The 17,960-nt window shown below is 41.1% G+C and overlaps 1 protein-coding gene across 1 annotated transcript in view; it reads right to left on the bottom strand.

Moving 5' to 3' along the window:
- LOC141008551 (proton myo-inositol cotransporter-like) overlaps window positions 1–17,960 on the bottom strand; it is a 66,254-nt gene that overhangs the window by 34,204 nt on the left and 14,090 nt on the right. Inside the window, exon 5 of the mRNA XM_073480974.1 lies at window positions 15,075–15,089. Within this exon, the coding sequence (XP_073337075.1) occupies window positions 15,075–15,089 (15 nt within the window). The remainder of the gene's footprint in view (window positions 1–15,074; window positions 15,090–17,960) is intronic.

Genomic DNA, 17,960 nt, shown 5'->3' with positions numbered 1-17,960 from the left:
GTGAAATAATGCAGCCAGCCCACCAAAATATACTGTGTTCGCGAGTGTGAAAAAGGGTGCTTCAGTATCCATCTATCCATGCAGGGCTTGTGACAGGCGCGGGGGGGGGGGGATCATGATGGATCCGCCATTGCACAACTCTCCACGCTCAATTTTTAATAAGCTGCTTAAAACCTACCGGGGAGCAGAGGAGTGGAGGAAAACGCTCTTTTGTTCCGTATTTGTCACTGTTGCTTTTTCCTCGCTGCTTATTCTGCAACACGGTGACCCACGCACACTCATCAGAGCTGGTTTTAAGACTGCTGACACATGTTTTAAGAAAGCAGTGACTCAAACTAAAAACTGTTATTCATCATTCTTTTTCATCGCTGCACAGTTTCTAAACAAAAGGTACGGCTCATGGACACAGTTTGAACCCACTGAGCGAGGAGAGAACATTCAGTACATTTTCAGAATTTTTATTAAAATATCAAATGATGTCTTGTAAACAGACAGGGACAAGGACCTTTTCTATACCCTGTCTATGCACACAAGACTGCAGAAATGTTGTATTTTCAAATCATCATTTGCAAACAAACTCTGTCTGGGGTTGTATGATAAAACAAACATCTATACTGGCTATATTTACATGCTCTCTACTATTCTAGTATTTAGTTTCCTGGCGGCTTAATAAACTCACTGGCTGCCAGGACTCTGTTCACCATCTTATTGCCAGGAATACAGTAGAAGACAAGAACATCAAGTGATGATGGTTATCCTCCGTATTACTTCACCCTACATCACTCATCAGTGTAACATTTGCTATGCTAGCTAATGTGGACCTTGAATGTCTGTTTGTTGGTTGGTTTGTCAGCAGGATTACACAAAAACTACTGAATGGATTTCAAAATAAACTTGGATGGAGGACGGTTCTCAGCCCAGAATAGACCCCATTAACTTTTGGTGCGGATCCAGGTGAAGGGATGGACCCATTTTATTCTCACTTTCTTTAACGTGAAGATATCATTTCAACATTTTCATACATTTCTTAGGGAATAATGCATGGATCTTGATGAAAATATTTAGGTGGCTGGTATCTCCAAGTGAGTACAGTTTCCTGTGTATTTAAGCCTGTGTTTCCCCATCACTCTTTGTTGGTTCACCTGTTTTCATCCAGTGTTCCTGTTTGTTCTCTGTGGCTTCTGGCTTGTCCTAAATTTGTATTTCTCTTAAATTTTTTCTTGGACTTGGCCGGTCTTGTGTTTCTTGCTTTTTGGTTTCAGCTTATCATTATATTATGCTTATGCATTTGGTTCTTTCCCATTTTTACAAACCTTAACAATAACCAGATTTTGTACTGCTTGGCGGAGCTTGTCTCTGGAGATAATGGTTACTGGAATATTGTCAAAAATGTTTTGTTTGGTTTTTAATTGAATTCATGACACAGCAAAACTAATTTGAGGTCAGTATCCTCAGTTTTTGCATCTGGCCGGACTTGGCGTCTTTCTGGACTTCTACATTTTATACTTACTTCACTCCCTTGCTGTCCTAAAGAGAACTGTGTATCAACTGAGTTATATACATGCTGAAGTTTTATGTAAATGAAGCTGGATACAAGTGAATAAAATTGAATATAACAGAAATGAATAGAATATAAGCTAAATGATAATACTGTTGATGCTTTCTTAGAGTCAGCTCTACAAAGGAGGATATGATTGCTCAGTCGCATTCCACTCAAGTCAAGAGTCAATCACCAAACAGATGGCACATATTTTGAATGCAGACAGTGAGTCCAATCTGCGCACCAATCTGTGGAGAAGACGAGTGATACCAAACATGACTCACACAAGTGGAGTGATTGGCGACATCAGCGTTTCTATGAGACTCATTGGTAAAAGAGTCTGTTGAGCTGCAGGGGAGCAAAGTGTGTTCTGCATTTCAAAAGGTGCAGCGATGACCTTCATGTTTTTCTGCCCGGCGTGACGTGTGATCTGAATGTGATCGGCTTCTTCTACAAAGCCACTTTAATTGGTCAAAAATGTAGACATTTAGAGAGGAGGGGAGAGGACACAAGGAGAGAGGAAGGACATAAGAGGAGAGAAAAGGAAAGTAGGAAAAGGGTAAGGAAGAAAGAGAAGGAAAGGAAAGGAAAACAAATGAGAAGACTGGAGAGGAAAGGAAAGGGAAGGAAAGGAAAGGAGATGACTAGAGAGATAAAGAAATGAAAAAGAAGGAGAGGAAATTAATAAAGGGGACTGAAGAGGAGAGAAAATGGAAGTAAATGACAGAAAACAAAGGCAAGGAAATTAAAGGAAATGAGAGGGAATGAGAGTGAGAAAGAGAATAGTAGACTGAGAGAAAAGAAAGGACAAGAGAGGAAAGGAGAGGAGAGGAGAGGAGAGGAGAGGAGAGGAGAGGAGAGGAGAGGAGAGGAGAGGAGAGGAGAGGAGAGGAGAGGAGAGGAGAGGAGAGGAGAGGAAGAAAGAAATTGGAGCATAGGTGAAGAAAAGAAAAGAAAGGGGAAGAGAGAGCAAGTAAAGAAAAGAAAAGAAAAAAAAGAAAAAAGAAAGGAAAAGGAAAGGAAAGGAAAGGAAAGGAAAAGGAAAAGGAAAAGGAGAGGGAAGGAAAAGAAATGAAGGGGAGAGGAAATGAGAGGAAAGGAACGTCAAGTAAAGGGAATGCAGGAGATGGGAAATGAAGGAAAGGAAAAGAGGAAAGGAAGTCAAAGGAAAGGAGAAGAAAAGAAATGAGAGAAAGGGAATGGAATAGAAAGTAAAGGAAAGGAAAGGAGAAAAAGGAAAGGAGAGGAAATTAGCTTCTGTCACGAAACTGCAACTTAAGAGGAGGTGAGTGGACACCCAGAGGGGGAAAAAGGGATCTGTTGTCATTGGAAACAGCAGCCAGCCTGCTTTTATCCATATTTAACCTGCTGGTGTTTTAACTGCCACAACATCTTCATATGCTGTTTAACATCAAACACATCAACAGATGGAGTCACTCCATCTGTTACTGCAACTGACGCATACTGTAAATAGCACAGCAATAGGGAACCTCTAAACAAGCATCCAACTAAAGGCAATGAAGAATAGTGTCACTCTCAAAAAAGTTCTCTGATAGAAACTTTGATACGAGGGCTGTTCTAGACATCCTCTTCAACGACTCTGAGGCTATTACAGATTTAGCAGCATCTCAAAATGTTCACGGGGAGGCAGTCAGAGTTTAGTGGCACAGAACTTCTCATATCTGTTGTTATCAAAATCCTTTTGAACACTGTCTCCTCTCTGCATGAGTCACTCACACCTATAGTCTCAGCAGCCTTGAGACAAACTGAGTGGGTTCAGGTAACTCGTCTACTGAACAATTGTACTACACGGCGGAGAGAGGCAGCGGTTCCCGATGTGCCGAGACAGATTTGCTCAAAACAAAGGCTCTCAAAGAAGATTAGGTAAACAAATCGATGTCTGATTGATCCATTCAATCATCTGTGTGAAAGACAAAGTCGCAAACAGAAACAGATGAGGAGAAAAAAAAATTCAAGGAGGAACGCCAGAAAAGTTAGTTCCAGGGGAGAGATACAAACCAGTAACAGCGAGATAGAGGCTGAATAAAAAGCTCCTTTGAAACTCCTTATCATACCTGTAAAGTGCTGGCTCAGTGATTTGCGAGGGCCCGATGCATTTAAAACGTGGAAGTAGGACACAAATGTGTGCTGAAGAGACAGAGAGATCTTAAAGTGATTTGTCTCCTGAAGGCGATCAGCAAACTGCGCTGCTGTGATGGAAACGGTGAACAACTATTACACATACAAAGACAGACAGTGAATCAGAGAGAAAAATGTTCCTTTGTAGAGTTTTTGTATTGGATTTTTTTTATGGAGCACAGTGTGGCTTGGGGAAGTCTCTGATATAGTCTTTCTCTATGAATCCTTATGTTTCTCAGCTGAAAGGAAGTCCCACCCTGCCACGGACCAAGCGGTTAGTGCTTGTGGCCACCTTGCAGCTGCATTTTGGCAAGTAATACAATGTAACATATAGTGGTAAAGGTGTAATTTGTAAGAAATGGCCAGAGTTCAAAGGTACCTCCAGAGCTCCAGGGGGCAGCATAACAGCTTACTGCTGCTCACTATCCCTTTTGCTGTAGCTTTCTTTGGCTGTAGTGACTAGCTGTTGTCACAAGTAGCTCAGTTTGCCATGGAGCTAAATGGCTCTATTTGATGACGGGAGTCTGCCTGCACTACAACCTTAGATGTAGGGGGGAGTACCTACGGTCTCACTGCTTCCAGTGAACACATCTGGACACCAGTCTGGGAAAGGACACAGCCTCCAGAACCGACAGATGCCAGTTTGAAGACAGAGGATAAAGTATGGAGGTGATTTACAGCGGCTCTGACCAGGACTAAGTGGCAAAGTAACAAGAGAGTCAGGCATCAGTAGCAGATGAAAACAACCTGTAGAGCTGTAATATTTTCACATCTTACTCTGTAAATTGAAGATTTATTTCGCCCAGAGGTGACAGTGGTTAATGTCGTGTTTGAATGAAGTGTGTTTTACGATGAGTTAACGAGGCAATTAAGCTCGTCTTAGTTCAGCTAAAGAGAGAAACTTGAATTCAGAAGGTGTAAAGTTGCATTTTTCTGTTTAGTCAGAAAAAAGTGTATAAATATCTCCTTTCTTGACATTTTGTGGGTTATTTTGTTTACTTATTAGACTAAGTAGTAATCTCTGAAAAATCTGAAACTGTGAGGGCTATCAGACTATTGCCTCCTGCGGTACAAAGTGGTATTACAGGACAGGATGGGGCAGGGCTAACTGGTTAGCATGCTAACTTGAGTAGACATCTCTGCAACACAGTACATCAACATCTTTGACATAACATCGACACTGGTGTATCTTCAGACTCTATCGATAATGTTAAAACTTAATAACTCACATACAGTAAATGTACTCATATAGGCATCTCTGGAAGAAGAAGAACATCAAGCTTCAGTTAACGGAATTGAAATTGGTTTTCCCCATGGTGTGTTTATGCTTCAAGTAAAGGAGAATGCGTGCTGTTAGGTAACGACAACGTTGAGCTTCCATAAAATACTGAAGAAATCTTTTTTTTTCTGATGCCTTGGTTTTATCAGGTTTGTTCTAAGCAGGTGAAATGAACCAGTCGAAATGAATACTGCAAATGTGGCCTCATGGGTGGCTCCAGCTTTCACAGCTGCATTCACAAACCAGTGGGACACACACACACACACACACACACACACACACACACACACACACACACACACACACGCACACGCACACACACGCACACACCCTCGTCCATCTATCCTTTCCCATTGGCCAGTAATAAAATCTCTAGAGCCATTTTGAAGTCAGCTAGTAATCAATCTACAGACATATTGAGATTCATGACTTCCCAGCTGCACACCTGCCCTAATGCAAATGACAAGGGTCCTCCTCAGGGGCGCACACACACACACACACACACACACACACACACAGAAGTAAGAGAGAGTGAGTCAGAGAGGCTTGCGGCAAACAGCAACCATAAGCACGATTACCTATATCCCCAGAATCTCTCATTTCTCTGTTAAAAGCCTATTTGGATAATAATTTTCCAAAAGATAATTTACTGGCCTAATAAACCCTCAATTATCTGATGGAAAATTTGAGTCATAACCATTATTGTGCTTGTTAATTTCACTCAGGGCACATTGGCTCCTCTGTACCCTAAACATATCAATTCAACAAGCGTATTTTAATCGAATAAGGCATCTCTGGATGAGTCACAGGTTTACTGCCGTCATTATATGTGGAGAGTGGGACCGTGGAGCATCCTTGGAGGAACACTGCTGCATGTTAGAGTATCCTTCAATTCAATCACATTGTTCGCCGCAATTCGAATAAGTGAACAGCTCCAGTGGTGCCATAAAAATCTCCTTTTGTTGTTCCTCATTTGTGAGCTGACAAAAGTAATGATTACTGAAGGCCGAAAAAAATTGCAGTACACTGCAAACACACACAACATTTCAGATGCAGACGACTCAAACTCCTTAACTTATTCTGCTATACGAGCAGTGAAGATGTCAGATTTAGACCCTTTGACATCTGAAAGGTGTGAGTGTGTGTGTGTGGGGGGAGAGGCTTTTGAACACTGCTTGCCATTCTAATGAGCACTTCATGAGAACCATTATGAAGCCTTTATGCTGGTTGCCTGAAGCCGACCCAGATCAATTGTTTTGATGTAGGTTATTGATTATTTTTAGGATTATGCTGACACAAATACTGCTGGTGATTTGCAAATTCACTGTGCAATGTTTTAAAATATGGCTTAACCTTTGGTCAATACCAATATTTTTATTTCTGTGAGTTTACCCTTGTTTTGGTTCCACTGATCATTCTGGTCTATGTTGTTTAACTTTAAATTCTTACTATTGAAAGAATAGTTTTGACTTTTCGAGAAATATGCTAATTTGCATAGAGTTAGATAAGGTGATTGATACCACTCTCATATGTGCATGACTTTATGAATCTACTTCATAAGTGAAGAAAAGGGAGACAGACTGTCAGAAAATAACAGAAGAACCGGAGTTTTTCATGAGTCAGAGGCTGAACTGAACACAAACACACACACAGGGACATTTTCACAGATGTAGTTGGTGCATAGCGGGCTTGATAGCTTGCTTACAAATGATTTTTGCAGACAGTATAATGGCTTTTCGCATGAATGATGCGAGATTTAATCATTGCTTTGCTTTCTGTCTGATCACACTTTTACAGGTGCTGGTATGGGTGGACAGGATAGAGAAAGGCTAGCTATTTACCCAAATTTCCAGAAAAGCCTCTACTTCTTAAGGAACTTAGAAGGTTAAATTCAGGTGCCAAGCTCTTGTCAATTGTTCGTGCACAGCCCAGGACAGGAAGGCTCAGCAGCGATGATTAAAACTGCCCAGAACATCATTGTTACCCATTTACCGCACTTCAGCGACATCAGTGAAGTGAGATGTCTGCACAGAGCCCAAAGGATACTTAAAGACAACATGTGCCCCAGCCACAGTCTGTTCACACTGCTGCCATCTGGCAACAGATACAGAAGTATCCACTGCAATACCACCAGACTACAGAGCAGCTTCTTTCCTCAGGCTGTGAGGCTCCTGAACTCATCCTCAACACTCCAATATAAAAAATATTTTGTTTTTCTTGTGTAGCGTAAAGGGACTACAACTTGCATTTATGCTAAGCTAAGATAACCCTCACCTGGCTCCAGCTTTGTATTTAATAGGAAAATATAAGAGTGGTACTGTATTGATCATATCATCAAACTCTCTTCAAGAAAGTTATGAAGCATATTTCCCAAAATACTGAAGACTTCGAGCTAAAACCATTTTTTCCGTCTGGCTTTGTTTTTGTTTTTATTAAACTTATTGCACCAGAGGTATCCATTCTGTATGTATAATCAGCAACTTATTTTAGACTATTGACTTTCAAATTTGTGTGTTTACTCCGATCTATCCTTTTCTGCAGGAAATAAAAAAAAGCAATCCCCCTGTCCTCAGTGTGTATCCAGTGTATTGATTTTTCAACACAAAGTAATGAACACTGTGAACACCTACAAATAGCTGCTGATTAGTAAAAGTCACTTATGTATATCTGACGGCATGAAGCGGGAGTTACATTCATACTTTTGTTTTTTGGACTTCGGCAGGCCTCAAAAGAAGCCAATTACTGAAGTAAAGACAAAGATAATTCCCTAATCTCCTCTGTTTGCTTTCATCAGACGCAGCTCGCCCTGCTTTGCATCCTCTGCTAATGCAGCCTCAAGAATAATTTCCCCAACAGGGACCTTGGTTTTATCTTGCTGCCCTCCACCCTGAAACTCCCACCATCAGCTCAGTGTTGTTCAAACGGACGACAACAAGGGCAGAAGTGTGTCATTTCCAATAGTCTCACATCCAAATATTTGTTCACATTACCCTTGAGGACATATTTGCCAGGCAGCCCATTTTGGGTTTGTTAACGCACAAGCACAAGAGGTGGAAGAAGAAGTGGGAATGAAAAGCACTAGAGCAGAAAGCATATTTATTGAAAAGTAGATTAGTAGAGAAGACATTGCCTCTAGCATGTTTAGATTCAATTAAGTTTTATTTGCAACCGGAGCAGTGAACCCAGATCACGTCAGCACATAGTGATGCTTGACTGAGCTTCTTTGACACCACTTGAATTAAGCAAATAAAGGGTTTCAAGACTTTTGTTGCACAAGGGTTTAATGACAGTGATGGTAATTCATTTTAACCAAAAATGTGAATCTATAAACTTGATTTTTACACGCACAGGTAATGCTGTAATTTGAGACACTGGAGAGGCTATTGCTTGGTGACTCCAAACACTTTTTCCTCAGTATGAAGCCCTGGTTACATAATGAATTCCTTGTGGATTTAAAACAGACCCAAAGCAACAGCAGCGTTTCATGAAATCTTCAAATATCCTGAATTATTAATCACCAGCGGGAGCACTGCCATTGGAGACTGAAAACTCCCTCAGACATCTATCAGGTGTGTATGTAGCCTGTTTGTGCCTGTGTGTTCATATGAATAAGTGGCGATTATAATGGCATAAAATTAATAATTTAGAGATGCGCCACAGGAACATAAATGCAGCACGCTTTTGTTGATCGCTCACACAGTGTACCATTCAATTACCTGGAAACAGATGGTTGAAAATAGGCATGAGCAAAACAGAACAGCAGGTTAAAGAGATTGCTTTGTACCACGAATAAATACAGAGAAAAACAATTGTCTTCAAACCGATATGAACAAATAAAAAAAAAACAGGCTCTATATAAGACTTATTTATTTCCCTACACGACTGATGTTGTGATTGGGCATGTAATGTTACAGGGTTTCTATTTTAAATCAGCCTGAACATTATCTGCTTTTAAAGCTATCAAATAAAGCCGTATTTACTTTCAAAACAATAAACCAATTCATCCTGATAACTGGCTGTGCCTGTTTGCCTACCAAAATGTGTTATGTAATGCAGTGATTGCAATGTGCTAAACTGATGTCAAAAGCACTTGACAATGAGCAATTTCTTTCAACTCTTCTTTTTAAATCAAAACTGCTTCGTTCAGACCGGATGAGCAGACAAGAGGCAACCTTTTTCAAGAGGCATTTAGCACCAAGAAGCTATGTTTGAGGATGAACATTCAGAAGTCTGCCAAATTGCTCAGAGTTTCTATAAAGTCGCTTGGTGCCTCAGCAACATCGTGCTGCCAGGGGATTGTACCAGCAGGGGAGTGCTGCACAACCCTGCGCTAAACGACGCAACACCTGAATAAAGCCTTGGAGTGGATTTAGTATATTTTGCCTCACAGAACTGGTTGCCACTATTACTGCCAGCTGACCTCAGCCATGAGGAAGCTAGAAACTCAATTTTCACAGCGACTTTTGGAGTCCAAAGAGGGTGTTTTACACTCAGAAAAAGGTGGTCTGTCACTTTGAAAGGAGCAATTTGTTTGACATAGAAACCAGATTGTAGCCACCAATAGTTTTCTCACCAAAGTGAAACAAAATGTAGGTTTATTTGGACTTTTATTGGCGTTTGCTTTAACCTTGATTGCTATAGAATAAAAAAAAACCTTTCCCACGTCTCTGTATTATAGAAATGTCATGTAGCCATAGAAAAAGTGATCTATTGCTTGATACTGCCTCCATTCCTCAGTGTCCGTTCATGACCTTTGTTTTTGTAAGGTAACATCTGAGACTGCTCAGTGCTGCTTGGAACAAGAATTGTTATGAACAAGCCTTCTAAAGAAATCAATGTGCTCAATACAGTTCACGATGAAGTTTTTCATGAGGAGAGACAATATAAAGGCTGACAGAACTGGCCTGCAATATTGCCACAGTATTGCTTTCTCCATCATAATTGCTGCCCCAACACCTCCACTTTCCACTTCACTCTCTCTTTGTCAATGGCTCAATCTCTTCACCTCTCTTCCTATTAATCAGAGTTCACTGACTTGGGGCTGACAACACACCATCATCACATCTCTGAGGACTGTTCAAAAGATGAAGAGTTTCTATATCCTTCCTTCCATATTAGCCTGATGTTTAGGTACCAGAAATACAACAAGCCAATCACAAATACAGTGTCTCCTATTGAAAAAAAAAACTACTTTGGCAAGGAACTCAAGTGATCCGTCCATCCAGCCATCCATTATCTTTCGTTTATCTGGGGTCGGGTCGTGGTGGCAGCAGGCCCCTCACCCCCCAAATCGAAGGGGGCAATTCACTGTTTTCAAGCAGAGAACCATGGCCTCAGACTTGGGGGTGCTGACTGTCTTACCAACTGCTTACTCAGCTCTAAACCGCCCCAGTGCATTTTGGGAGGTCACAGACCAATGAAGCCAACAGAACCACATCATCTGCAAAAATCAGAGATGCAATTCTGAGGTTCCCAAACTGGAAACTCTCCACACCACTGGCAGAACGCCCCACACAACACAGGTAGAGTAGATGAACAAACTCCAATGATCTCACCAAAAAGTCTGCAAGGCTGAAGAACTGGTCCACTGTTCCAGGACCAGGAAGGAATTTTGCATTGTTCCTTCTAAATCCAAGGTTCAACAAATGAATGAAACCCACATATTTAAATCAGCAACAACATCGAGGATTAGCTTGATTTTAGAGACTTTCCACATCACACTATGAATCAGTTGGTTGGGCTGAATGATTGGTATTGTTAATCAATTTCAAGAAGAAAGGGAAGCAACATTAGCAGACCTTTTGACTGTATTGTATTGTATTTACAGATTAAACTCCTGTTAAGTGGATTGGTGTCTCAAGTGCTCCTTTAAATAGGAAGCTGACTAGACTTTGACAGGAGGTGATGATAGCTCCATGGTGATCGCCGTGTGTACTGCTGTTCCTTCTATAATAATCCTTCAGTCATTATCAGCTTTTTGACCACTGAGCCTTTTACACCTTTGGAGATTTGTGATGAGGTTTGACACAAGTGCGTGTGTGTGTGTGTGTGTGTGTGTGTGTGTGTGTGTGTGTGTGCGTTTGTGTGTGCGTGTAAGAAACAAAGAGGGAGGATAGGAGGGTGATACACACTATAATCGCTGTTACATCCGAGGTGAGAGGAAAAGGGAAGTAAGAAGTGTTGTTTCCATGGTAACCGACATGTCAGCGAAGGGGCACGGTACGCCTTTGTTTTTCCAGGTGAGAAAGCGCACACACACACGCACACACTACAATAGAGGTAAACAACTATATCTTTGCAGGAGTCACTGACCACGAGTTAGAAGGGCCAAGAGACAATCACCGTGGAGTATTTCAAACCAAAGGACCAGATCTTTCAGGGAAAAAAGGTTAATTATGGGGTTTGAGGACTGAACCATGTTTTACTATTATATTCCTCCGCTGCAGTGGAACATCAGACCTAATGAGTACTCTTTAAACTCACATCCCGGCCTTCACATTGCCTTACAACCTTTAATGTTTATTACAGTAATGTTGAACACAAACTGCTTTGCAATACATGTAGCAGAGATCCATCACTCACATTCAACTTTCTTTGTGTTTAACTGTTCACTGTGTTGGAGACAGAATCACTTAAGCTTTCTTTACAACCCCGTTTCCCCAAAAAAATCTTAAAGATCAAATGACTGTAAAAGCCATCTTACACACCATCTTAAGCTGAATAGGTATTCCCCCACCCTCCCTTCAGGCCCCCTCCAAAGCCACTACACAAGACACACTACCTGACCTGCCCTGTAGCTCTTGCTGGCCTACTGGGAAATATGTTTGAACGGCTTGTTTGCTTCGTTCCGCAGGCACTCGCTTTGTGAGTCTAATAAACACCTCTGTTAAATGCCACAATCATATAAACACAAGCAAAATAGCCGTCAGGAATGTACGGCCACCATGTGCAGCAGTTACTGCTCACTGCTGTGGGTGTGTGCTTTGTGCTACTAGGTTAGCTGCTGAATGACAGTCTGTAATTGCATCCGGGCTTATTAGACGCCAGACTTTTTATATATATGACTTCTGAGATTGATAGTTATCTGGAAATAAAGAGCCAAGGATCGTCCTTATATAGGTATTAAATAAATCTAGAGTGTCAGTTACAACCAACTTCACCGTATGTAAAAGGCTTAACGCTGTGGGAGCGTACCTTTTGCTAACATTACTGAGTTAACTGCTATCTGAGTCTTTACAACATTACCCTGCTTAGTGACTGTTTTTTCTTTACTTCTTCTGACCTCTGTATTTTACCACATCTTTCCTTGACCTCATTTTCCATCACGGGAATAAAGGTAAAAGAACATTTTTCCACTACTCAGACACAGCTATAGCATCCAGCCTCTGCTGCTCTGACCTCAATCTGCTCCTGGCTCAATCGAGTGTATGCTGATGTCACCTGACCATGACCGAGCTAATCAGGAGACTCGGCAACCAAAAAATAAATGGTTTTGAACCTGTGAGCGTGTGGGTTTTTTTTTTTTTTCTCCATCTGTCTATCTGTCTGTCTGGTTGCTAGGCGACAGCTTGTCTCTAGGTCGTAGGTTATAAAAAGAGCATGTAAATTGCAAACGTACTAGCGGTGCAGGCGTGAAATGATGTGGCACAGATGGTGCTCGCACATTAAAAGATTCTTCAACACCAAACACTGAGCTGTTTTTCACCCAATAGTGCCACAACGGGTCTTGAGATGGAGCGCTCGAACACGTGTGCGCTGCAAGAACAAAACAAGAAGAGAACTACGCTGAATTTGGGAGAGAGGATGAGGGCAGACATGAGCAAATTCTGTTCTGCTGAAAAGTGGAGGTAAAATCTAAAGGTCATATCACGTTGTGTCATGTAGCTTCTGCCCTTTCTGCCTGAGTTCTCACAAAGTTGTATCTGTTAAAAGTTTCAAAAACCTTGTAGTTGGAAGAGCTTGTTGAAGATTTCCTGTTGGGTTTAACTCAAAATAAAAGTTGAAGAGAGATTATAAAACTCTTTGGCTCTCTTTGTGAAGGTGAAATCAAGGTCAGCATTCACTTCAGTGTGTTTTTTATTCTGTACAGAGCCGGTTTCATCTCGACAAGCTGCTTCTTAATCAGAAGAAATCATCTTTGTCAGAAAGCAAATCCTCAAATATCTTTTCAGTCACATGCATTAATGTCGCAACTTGTTTCAATAAAATACCTTGGTATTATTATTGATTTGAGCGTTCTTCTGACCTTAACAGACAATATGAAGTTATTGAAAGTAAATCCAGGTCCGGGCATTCTTTAACAGTCCAAACACAATTTTTCTTTTAATGTCATGGATAAAGATTTGCCACCAAATTGTTGCTACCCATTCTGGATTGTGCTGATATAATACAATATCTGTACTCATAAACACCAAATCAATTATTATACTTTTAAATGTTATCTACAATAGCTTGGAAATAACTGTGATATGTGAAATAGGAGCGTTTTACTTTGCTGTCTTTAAAGGTGCAATATGTAAGAACTTCAGTTTAAAACATTAAAAAATGAACTAAAATAATCGACAGAATGTGAAGAAACAACAGTATTGACCTTGTAGACACGAGACATTGTCTAGTGTCGCAGAGAAGTCTTCTGAAGCAGAACCAGCTAGCCCCGGCATGTCCTGTCTCGTAATACAACTTTTTACACCAATCAGATGCTTCTTTCACGATGGGTCTGTTGTTGGTTGCTCTTCTGTTATAACTGTTTCCAGCACGTGACGTGACGTCAGTGACATACAACGTAGCGCTTCACAGACGGGCTGCCTTTCCTGTGGGGAGTGGGGATGGGGTCAATAGGCGATTTCTAGCAGGTTGACCCGTGTTTAAAAATACCTGTGTGGTAATTTTGGTGGACATAGTTTCCCACCAGAACCAGAAGCTTCAACAGTTTCAGCTGCAGATGCCTTTTTTTTTTTTTTAGCACATTTTTAATAAATTATGCTTCCAAAATGTGTCGGGGACAAAATCAGCCATTTAAAAAAGAGGTGGGGACATGTCTCATGAATCTTGCCCTGCTGATCGAGCAGTGAGTCCTTAATTTTTCATCATCTAACACTTGAAGATCAAGCAGCATTAACGTGTGGCAACATGGCTGCAGGCTGCGCAAGATATTCCAGTGTGAGGTTTTAGTGTAGAGTGGCTTGTTAGTCAGTTCAGTAGAAAGCGGCAGTCATTGTGGAACTCATTTGGTAAGTTTTCAATTATAGTGCCATGGGCATGCTGCCAATTCAATCTTCCATCAACATCCCAACCAAAACTATAAGACAGATATACTGTATGCAGCATAATGGCAACAATTTTAAAAATTTTTACAGAGAAGACAAACTCTACAACAAACTCAAGCAATAAACAACATTCCTAGAAGTCTGTATATGGAGTCCAGTCCTCAAATTTCACATTGTATCAAAGCGTTAACCACTGGCCACAAGATAACAAGCAGGCAGTGTGAGGAACCTTCCTGCTGTGCTTCTGCTCTCACACAGTAACTGATGATGACTGCAGGGACAAGTAACAGTCAAATGAAAGGGAAAGTGTTGGACACACACTGAGTCCAACAAAAGGGACACTCCGCTGTTTTGTTCTTGTGTTTTTATGTCGTGTGTGTTCTTATATGTGTGTAAGTGCTACTCTTCACTGCAGGCCACTTGGACCCGGGGGATCTATGATGCCACTCCTTCTGGAGACATGGTGTTCTCTGTTGTCAAGGTTGATTAGTTGCAGGATGAATCCAATTTACTCTCCTCTCCTCCCGCTCCTGTTCCCTCATCCTCCTCTTCTTCTTCTTCTCACTGTTCTTTCAGTCTTTTGCCCAATTGTCCTCTCCTGCCTGTTAATCAACTCTCCTATCTCCACTTTCGTCCCCGCCATCACTCTCCTGGCTCTGCTGATTGCAGACCGGCTTAGACTAACAATAAGCTCTACAGAGAAAGTTATACAAACACTAGAGAACAAGCATCACACTCGCTGTTTACGCTCCGGCAGGCATGGAAGTCATTGCCAATTAGCACTTTCACAATTTAGACAATGTTAAGAAATTAGAATATTTAGAATATATTTATATTTATATTTAGAAACGCCGTCCAACTTCATCTCAGACATGCTTCAGAAAACAAGTTCTGCAAGTTCAACAATCTTTTGGCTGGATAGTCTTTATGTCTAGCTGTAGCCAGCTGGCTGATAAAGCCGATGTTAGCTTCATGAGTGGGTTGAAAACTCTGTCCCTGGCCGTCGTTTTCATGTTTCCAGGTGACACGTTTTAAACAGACAGTCTTGTAAAGCTGCTCTTCAATATACTTTTTGTTTAACGATGATGTTGCTGATATTGTGCTAAAAGACAGGGGTCCTAGAGCAAAAAGTGAACATTCTTAACACTTGATGATCCATGTAGAGGACACAGAAACAACATGCTAGCATTTGCAGCTTACACTAAAACAATCAATCTAAGCCTAATCAATTCATTTCTATTCCTAAAATTTGTGCTCCTGTGTTTTTGGTATTGGAAAGACTAAAAAAAAGAACACACCTCCAAATATTTCTAACTATGTCGGGTGCCTTACTCCTTTTAGCATTTGTTTCCTAACCCTAAACAGTTAAAATGTAACCTGAATAAACCTATTGTTTCAACATAAAGAAATGTAAAGTTTCAACGTTCATCAGAAACGTACAATGCCAACATTTATTCTGCCAGTTGGGTTAAATTTTGATGGTTGCTGAGACAAACAGATGTTGCAAGGAGCGGAAGTAACACAAAGACAGATTTTGGGATTGGATTCAAATTCACATCACTGCAGTGATTATGACACCATATGCTCGGTGTGTGTGAATGTGCATAATGCCTCTCTTTTGTGGATTTAATTGATCTTCACGTTTGCTCTCTCTCTCACACACACGAGCACAAGCAGATGGCACATAAAGAGTATGATAAAATGTGGATAAATGCAAGTGTGTGTACGTGTGCGTGCATCTTTGACAGAATGCTGTCTTTGACTGGTTTGAGCGAGGATTGAAAAGAGATTAGAGGGAAAGGTAACGATCTGCAGGATCGGACCAAAGTGTACCTTTTGAAGAAGAGAACATTTCATAATTGTCAAAAGCGATGTTATGAAGCGATGATATTAGCTCATAAAGCTCAGTCGGCCGTCCACCTGACAACCTCGTTCAATACTGTCTGCTGGCAGAGCCTCATAACAAACAACAGCCTCCGTGTGGTCAAGCAAAGGTCAGCTCACACAATAATTGACCATGAAGAAGTGTCTTCTATCTACTCACCTCTCCTCCACCACCTTCTGATTGGTTGCTTTTCTACGAAAAGTGCTGAAAGCTGATGTCATGTTGATCACAGCAACATCAGCTTGAGGAAGGGCTACCCCTAACCCACGTGTGTCAAAACTGAAAAGATTTACGCCGATAGGATTCAACCGTCACCCTGCTCATGAAGGCTTCAACAAAGCCCCTGACGCCTTTCTGCATGGGGAAACATTCACTGTCACACAGGAAATTATGTGCCGAATATTTCTGGCAGCAGCAGGTTATTTTCTGAGTGAACAGAAGAACTGCAAAGTCATCCTGAGACAGACAAAAGAGCTCCATGTGGGAACCACATCAACAGAAAACGAAGAGAAAGGCTGCTCGCACTGTTTGACTGGCAGGTCACCATCATCCCCCTGGAAGCCAAGGGAATGCAACAGAGCTTCTGATAGACTTATTGTTGTTTCAATAGGAATCAGGCAGCAGGAGGGGAGCATGAACCGTCTAATCAGCCTCCAAGAGAAGGACATCAAAGTGACTGAAAGGGAGGCTGCTGCCCTCAAGGCGGTCGTGACTCCGTCAGCTGTGAGGTGTTAATAATGTGAGCCCGAGCATGAGCCGAGTCTTTTAAAACATGTTTGCAATCATCCCTTGACTCCCACCTCTCTCTAGGCTGAGGGCGTACATTGAGCACTTTTGATTTAGACGACCAACAGCTTGGTTTATATTTTCTTGGAGGAAGAGACCGAAGCCCACATTGCTAACGATGGCTGTTCCATCGGTGTGCGAGTGTGTGTGAATGGCTGAGCATTGAAATATCATTGGCACCTTCCTCGGCCATGATGCCACGCCATCATGTGTGTGAACGGGTGAATGTGACAAGAATGGCTCCATTCTCTAGCTGTTAAGATTAACAGATAATTGAAATTTCACGACATTTTCAGTATCAAGATGCAAAATTATTTGATAATTGTTTCTTTCTTTCAGGATTTCAAATGTTGCAGGTCTGACAGTCAGATATTAAAGATACCACACAGTGTTTTCTCATAAACAAACAAACATAATGGTGTTTCTCACCAAAATACTTTGAGTATTGACACCTAACAAATATGCTTAATAGATTTCTTTCTGATTGGCGGTTAAATGCACTGTGACATCACGATATTCTGCAAAAAACGTTCTGGTCATTACTCAGTGCCACAGTTACTCTAGTTTTAATCCTGCGTCATTTATATCCACGTTTGCTAGCTTCCAATCTTCGTCTTCCCTCTCTTTGCTGGTTAATTGCTATGTTTCATGCTATCATTCTGACGCCAACCATGAAATCATTCAATAGCATGAAATTATGGGAAAGGAATAAGTATTTTGCATGTGCTTATACACGTATGTGTGTTACCCCTTATGCATGCATGTGAAGCAAAAAAGAAAAAGAAGCTCAAAAACACCCAACAGGGTACCTCAAATATGACTGTTTAATAAAACTGACTAATATGTAGTTACTTTTTGTCTTGTATGTATCTAATGTACCTTCACATCAATGCACAGGCAAGAGCAGCATTAATTAATGCATGCTAATGCTAATGCTACTTCATTCCTCAAACAACTGTAGGAAACATTTGCTAAACTGAATACCAGTATAATACAACACCACCCACAGCATGGGTGCCATTGTAAGTGCAGCTGTAATACAAATGTCACCAGAATTTAAGGAAG

The sequence above is a fragment of the Pagrus major genome, chromosome 14, assembly GCF_040436345.1.
Source record: "Pagrus major chromosome 14, Pma_NU_1.0".
NCBI classification, from domain to species: Eukaryota; Metazoa; Chordata; class Actinopteri; order Spariformes; family Sparidae; genus Pagrus; species Pagrus major.
Note: the sequence above shows the minus strand (reverse complement) of the source record. Positions and strands in the feature narration are given on the sequence as shown.